This window comes from Carcharhinus amblyrhynchos, chromosome 24, assembly GCF_965287045.1.
Source record: "Carcharhinus amblyrhynchos chromosome 24, sCarAmb.v2.hapA, whole genome shotgun sequence".
Lineage (NCBI taxonomy): Eukaryota > Metazoa > Chordata > Chondrichthyes > Carcharhiniformes > Carcharhinidae > Carcharhinus > Carcharhinus amblyrhynchos.
Window position 1 is genome coordinate 40,096,941 of NC_137347.1, and position 6,621 is coordinate 40,103,561.

The window sequence follows — 6,621 nt, forward strand, 5'->3', positions numbered from 1 at the left end:
CCCAGCATCCAATGTTAAAAGTTGAGGTGCAATGTCTGTAGCCTATCCAGTTCTATGCAAACCCCCACCAGCTGCAAGTGTATTCAATACACACATGTTCATTTAAATTATTGAGCAACCATTGGCAGTGAAATTATTTTAGGCTCCAAATAAACCTGAGAAAAACAGAACTAAAAGCAGTGGTGAAGTACAATGTTTTCTTCTGAGAGCTGACATCACTTAAGCAACTGTACTACTGCTTTTTAGTAAACATATCCTAATTTTTCTTTTATGACACTCAGTTGCAACAAAAGGTTTGTTTCTCGAATTCACCTGGCGTAAGGTGAAACTTTTCACCTTAAGAATTCTTACTTGTTTTCTCAGTGAAATATTCTGCATGAACTTTATTAGGTCAGTTATTTTAATTAAAAGCAAATCACCTTTCAACTGAAATGGAAGTTCCAGAATCAGGGATTCCTTGGTCATTTTAATCCTTTGTTTACCTCATTTAAGTATACAAAATGCTTTTGTACTGTCACGTTGAAAATCAAACCCAGGTTTATGTAAAAAACATGAAACTGGCTACAAAAACAAAAAGCACCAGAAGTGTTGTTTAGTTTCAGCTTTAAGCCACTTCTCAAATCCTTGAATGACTGTCAAACAAACGGCTGGGAGGAGGGAAAATAAATTTCGCAGTGAGCTTTAAAAGAAACGTCTTTATTCATTTTTTTTTGTTTTGTTTTAAAAGTCTCGCTTCATCGATCAACAATGAGGAGCTGCAATTTGCTATCCAGAACAATAGGTGGCGGAAGCAACTGGCAGTAGACGAAATTAAGCACTCCCAAAAAAAAAGCAAAAAAAAATCCAGCGGTCAAAACATAAAGTACAACTCGACTTTACATTGATCTTGTTCATAAAATAGTTAAAGTTATACATGATTGCATCAGTCATAAACAGCTCCGGAGGTGCCACTCTCTGAAGTCTACGATTTAAAATATTTATACACAATACATTTAATACTCTGCTACAGCCAGAGTTTCAAATTCAGGTCGGAACAACGGTGAAAGTTCTGAGTGGAGTCTGAAGGATCCTTATAGGCAGGATTGCTGTTCCTTCAAAAAGGAAGCAATGCCCTGTATTGCTGGCCAATGATCAGAAAAGAAGAACATTTGAAATCAATTTAGCAAACATTTGGTCAAAACTCCAAATGAAAAGTACTTGTCTTTTGTTGTCAATGTCATTACACTGTGAAATCTCTCTTGCAAAACCAAAGAAAAAGAAAGTTTGGGAACACCATTTGCTTTCAGAATTTGGGATTTTTTGATGAGTCTTGCGTTAGGTAGTTGAAGCAATTCTCCCCCCCCCCCCCCCACACAAAAAAAACCCAACAACAACAGGGCAGCTGCTATTTAAAAAGAGCAGCAATAATGCCAGGCGTCAGGAGAGAGAGAGAGAGAGCGAGCGTCCACACTCCAATGAATGAGTCGACCCTTCCTTTCCAGTGCAACATTTTCGATGATTCTTGTAGCTGACAATCCACATTTCACCCCCAACCCTCCCCTCTTTCCCCAGTCCCACCCTCCCCTTCCCATACACACACACACACACACACGCACACACAACCTTCCCCCAGGGGCAGCCGTTCCTCAACAGCTCACAGTGCTGGGCTGCTGCTTATTGACAAAGTCTGAGATGAAATCGAATTCGTTCTGTCCCAGCCAGAGTTCCGGTAACTCCTGAATGCGATCCAGGCCCAGTTCCAACGCAAGAGACGTTAAAACGTCCTCGTCGATGAGGTCGGTGTCCATAACGTTCAGGGAGAGGGAGGAGGGCGTAACGTGCTGGATACTGGGCAGGGGGTTTTGATTCATGGTATTCCGGTACTGAGGCCCAGTGGCTACCATCCCATTATTCATGCCAAGCAGCGGGTGACCGTGATACTGATTGTTCAGTTTCTGCAAATGCATCGTGGCCATTAACTGCTGCTGAGGGCTGAGGGTCCCCAGGAACTGCTGCTGCTGTTGCTGCTGCTGCTGGCTGCTGTACATCACCCCGGTGGGCATCTGGTGATGGCTCATCTGGCCGGCCAGGTTCCCCACCCCCGGGCGAGGTCTCATGCCCCCGTTCGTGTCCATGCCGGCCCCTCCGTAGTGCAGAAGCGGGGCGCCGGGGAGATCTCGCCTTAGTCCGGCTTGAGCGTGCTGCGGGCTCTGAAGGCTGTTTATCCCCATGCGATAATTCTGGAGTCCGTTCGTAGGGTCAGGAAATCGCCCGGGATTCATTGACACCATCATGTGCTCTGCCATTCTCGAGTCGCTGCAATTAAACAAAAACACCCAACAAATGTAACCACACCAACAAACACATTGTTACCCAGGCTGACAAACATACTGTAACCCACACCAAAACACATTGCTACCCAGGCTAAACTCATACACTGTAACCCACAACACACTAACCCCAGATTGTTACCAGCACCAAGACATTGTAAACCCGCACCATCCCGAACATCGGCTGCAAATGCATTCGCTCCCCAGCCAAACTTTTTTTTCCCCAACATCGTGCTTTTGTGTTTAAATGTTACTACAGATTCTCGTCAATTTCACCAGCCAAAAAAACAATGACACATCTTCTTAAAAAAAACTGATCCTTTAAACAGCTTCGTTTACTCGGATAACCTTCAAATTTCATGACCATTTTAAAATTGTCTTCAAAATAAAAGTGTAACTAGGAGAAAGCAAAGGAGGGGGAACCTACCTTATTAGCCTCTTTCTATATGTATGTAGGTTTATGTATGTATATAAAAGGACTGCAAAAACGAAGTCGCTGGATTGTAGAAACCGCAACCGCCTATGAAATTTCGCTCATGTACATTACATTAATTGTTAAGATTCACTTTGTATCCAGCTCTTGAAGCGTGCCTCTTATTACTGGGTCAGATGGAGATTATATAGTGTTCCGGAACAGGGGCAGCGCGGGGTGGAGTTTGCAAACGTCTTTTCTCCCGAATGATTGGCTGGTCCACCATGCGTAAGCGTATTATTTTAACTTTGGTATCACTTAGAGCCTCAGATAAGCCTCCTGTTTACTTTTTATTTGACCAATGATTGGCCTCTTCCACCGCCCCCCCCCCCCCCCCCCACGTCCCCGTCCCCGGCAGCCTCATCTCGAGTTTCCTGAATGCATCAAACTGCCTCCCCACCGCGGCACTGTTTGTTTTTAATTACAAGGAAGCTTGTCTCTTACAGGAAACGTCAGACTCGCTTCTTATTGACATTGCAATTTTCCATGAAATGTGCCTGCAAGGATTGTTCCTTTATTTTTTTTAAGGGAAAAAGATTATCCAGCCAAAACGCCAAACGCTTTATTTAAATGATTTTTTTTCTTCTGTAACAAACTGATATTAAGCCTTTGTTAATGTCTGCTTGCTGGCCTGGAGTTACACCCGTGAGCGCAACAAGGAGAAAACTAAACAATTAGGGTGACAGCGAAGGTTAAAGTACAAATTACACTTCTACGTTTGAGAAATGGGCTCTAAAAATAAAATGATGCAAATACCAGTGTCCAATCCAAGTTTCTCTATTCCTATCTTGGAATGTACAGGGAGCCACAACGTGAGGACGACTTAATTCCATAAGGTTTCCTTTACACGGCACAAAAATCTATTTAGTCATAAAATTGCATTGCATTTAACTTGACCATTTATCTCCTTATTCTTCCTTATTTGGTTGGGCCCACGTTCTCCACACTAAATGTTCAATGTCATTCCTTTAAATTACTTCATAATGATCAGGTACTTACTTCCCCACTGCTTAAGAATAAAATCAATTCACAGAATTAAAGCCAGCTTTAGTGGAATTGTCATTCATAAAGAATATGAACTCGTGCAATATTTTATCTTCATTGCTTTACTGGATAATCTATCAATTTTATGATATTTGCAAGCCAGTGATTGTTTGCCATTTATTTTTCGCTTTACAGTTGACATTGTGAAAATGTTAGCATTGCAAAATGGTCATATTATTATAAAGGGCTGCAGTGTGAATATTGTAAATACATGCATACACATACCATCTGTACACCATATATGTAGATAGATACGCCTGCACATCTTATTGCGCATTTAAAACAGGGGTGTGTCTTTAAAAAAATAACATGCTTTGTACATGGCCCAAACGATTGTACGTTGCAGCAAAATTGCAGATAGATGGCTCTCGGTTCTCTCCGGAACTTGAGAACCGTTTGAAGTAGCTGATTATTCCCACGGAGAAGGCGTCAACTTTTGCAGAAGATTTCCTTCTGCCCAGCTGGAGGTTGATGCACTTTTCTACGGAAATGACTGGAGCTCGACTTTGTTAACTTTGGACAACCCGAACTTGACAATACCTTCTCTTCCCAATACCAGCCCCCGCCCCCCGGCCAATACCCTCTCTTTCCGCCCTCCACTCCTCCCAGATATAAGGATGGCCAGTTACACCTTCAGTGGCCAACACAAAAATGTGCGTGGGGGAGGGGGAGACTTTTACTTTATTTGTGGGTGAAAATTAGCTCCGGAGTTTTGCAGGAAGGCTGCTTTTGCAGTTTAAAGATTGTGCTCTCCCTCCTCCCACGCCACTAGGCGCACAAGCCATTGGTAAAAGACTGTTCCAAATTTTTGCGCCACATTGGTAGCGTAAACACAATGAAAATTAGCATTATCGAATCATCAAAACACTCTTGGTTTTGTGCCAGTTTGTGTATTGCCAGAATTAAAAGCTGAAGGTCTCTTGTTTTTGCAAAGTACATCCTGGTGTCAATAAGTTTATCTGCAGCTCTCGCTTGATTGCAACCACCACTATTTTGCTGTTTTTGTCTTGGGTTTGGATTCTCAGTGTGGTATAGGTCACACTAAAGTTCTGAGCTAAAAAAAACTCTGCCAAATTGCTGTATGTCATCACTCTGCCTTCTCAAAATATTCCCTCTATATTCTTAACTCTCATCTTCTCATCTTCATCCACTCTGGCTTCTTGTTTGGCTAAAAATAATGTTTGCTCTGAAGGTTGCGCAAGGATATTTTGGCCTTGGAGGGAGTGCAGAGGAGGTTTACTAGGCTGATACCGGAGTTGAGGGGGTTGAGCTATGAGGAGAGGCTGAATAAACTAGGCTTGTACTCGTTAGAGTTTAGAAGAATGAGGGGAGATCTCATTGAGACGTATAAGATGATGAATGGGATGGATAGGATAGAGGTGGAAAGACTCTTCCCGCTCAAAAAAGACAGTAGGACTAGGGGGCACAGCCTCAAGATAAAGGGGGGGCGGTTCAGAACGGAGTTGAGGAGGAACTTCTTCACTCAAAGGGTGGTGAATCTCTGGAATTCTCTGCCCGTTGAAGTGGTGGAGGCTGCCTCGCTAAATATTTTTAAGAAGCGGGTTGATGGGTTTTTGATAAGAGAGGGGATTAAGGGTTATGGGGAGAGGGCGGGAAAGTGGAACTGAGCCACGACAGATCAGCCATGATCTTATTGAATGGCGGGGCAGGCTCGAAGGGCCAGATGGCCTACTCCTGCTCCTATTTCTTATGTTCTTATGTTCTTATGTAACTCAGCAGTATTGCACTACTGCTCTTTGGTTAGGGGAGGCTATGGCCTGATGGTATTGTCACTGCTAGACTATTTATGCAAGAGCCCAGCTAATGTTCTGGGAACCTGCATTCGAATCCCGCCATGGCAGATGGTGGAATTAGAACACAATAAAAAAAACTGGAATTAAGAATATTATAATGACCATGAAAGCTTTGTCGATTTTTGGAATAAACCTATCTGATTCACTATTGTGAATTTCCTTTCGGGTAGGAAATCTGATAGTTGCTTTGTGTGGCTCTTGCTCTGTCCAAGACTGCAAAAAACGACAAAGGGTTGTGAATGAAGGCCAGCCCATCACTCAAACCAGCTTCCCATTCATTGACACTTGTCACTGCCTTGGAAAAGCAGCAAGCATAATAAAGGACCATGCACCCCAGACATTCTTTCTTCCATCACGAAAAAGATACAAAAATCTGAGGACACGTACCAACTCATCAAGAACAGCTTCCCTACTGATTTTTGAATGACTTACCTCGCATTAAGTTGATCTTTCTCTACACCCTAGCTATGACTGTAACATTACGTTCTGCACCCTCTTCTTTTCCTTCTCTATGAATGGTATGCTTGTCTGTATAGCGTGCAAGAAACAATATTTTTCACTTTATACCAATACATATGACAATAATAAATTAAATCAAATCTGCCATCCTTACCTGTTCTGGCCTACATGTGACTCCAGAGCCACAGCAATGTGGTTGACTCTCAAATGCCTTCAGGCAACTAGGGATGGGCAACAAATGCTGGCAAACCAGCAACGTCCATTTCCCATGAATGCATAAAGATATCCTCTGAACACGTCTACAATAATTGCAAAGAAATGCGTGCATGTTGTTTTTCACAACTTCAGGACGATATTGTACAAATTCCACGCAAACTTGCTTCATCTCCTTTCAAGGTTGTTAAAAGTCAACCTGTAGGTTCAGACGGAACCAGAAACTGGAGACGAGGATTCAGTTGATTAAGTCAGCAATTAAGTGTGCTGTTTGCTGCGTTAGCTGAGAAGGGACTTCAGCTGACCACTC

The 6,621-nt window shown here is 42.8% G+C and overlaps 1 protein-coding gene across 1 annotated transcript; it reads right to left on the reverse strand.

The window, feature by feature from the left end:
• Nucleotides 1-1,563: 1,563 nt before the first annotated feature.
• On the reverse strand, nt 1,564-2,906 carry cited4b (Cbp/p300-interacting transactivator, with Glu/Asp-rich carboxy-terminal domain, 4b). Its single transcript, XM_080211506.1, has 2 exons — nt 2,737-2,906; nt 1,564-2,295 (listed from the first exon to the last, which is right to left on the reverse strand). Exon 2 carries the CDS (start codon nt 2,283-2,285, stop codon nt 1,626-1,628), a length of 660 nt encoding a protein of 219 aa, XP_080067632.1. The 5' UTR covers nt 2,286-2,295; nt 2,737-2,906; the 3' UTR covers nt 1,564-1,625.
• Nucleotides 2,907-6,621: the final 3,715 nt, after the last annotated feature.

What these genes read in the sequence shown, in the direction of transcription:
- cited4b (XM_080211506.1), bottom strand. Translation starts at nt 2,285, where the DNA reads ATGGCAGAGCACATGATGGTGTCAATGAATCCCGGGCGATTTCCTGAC.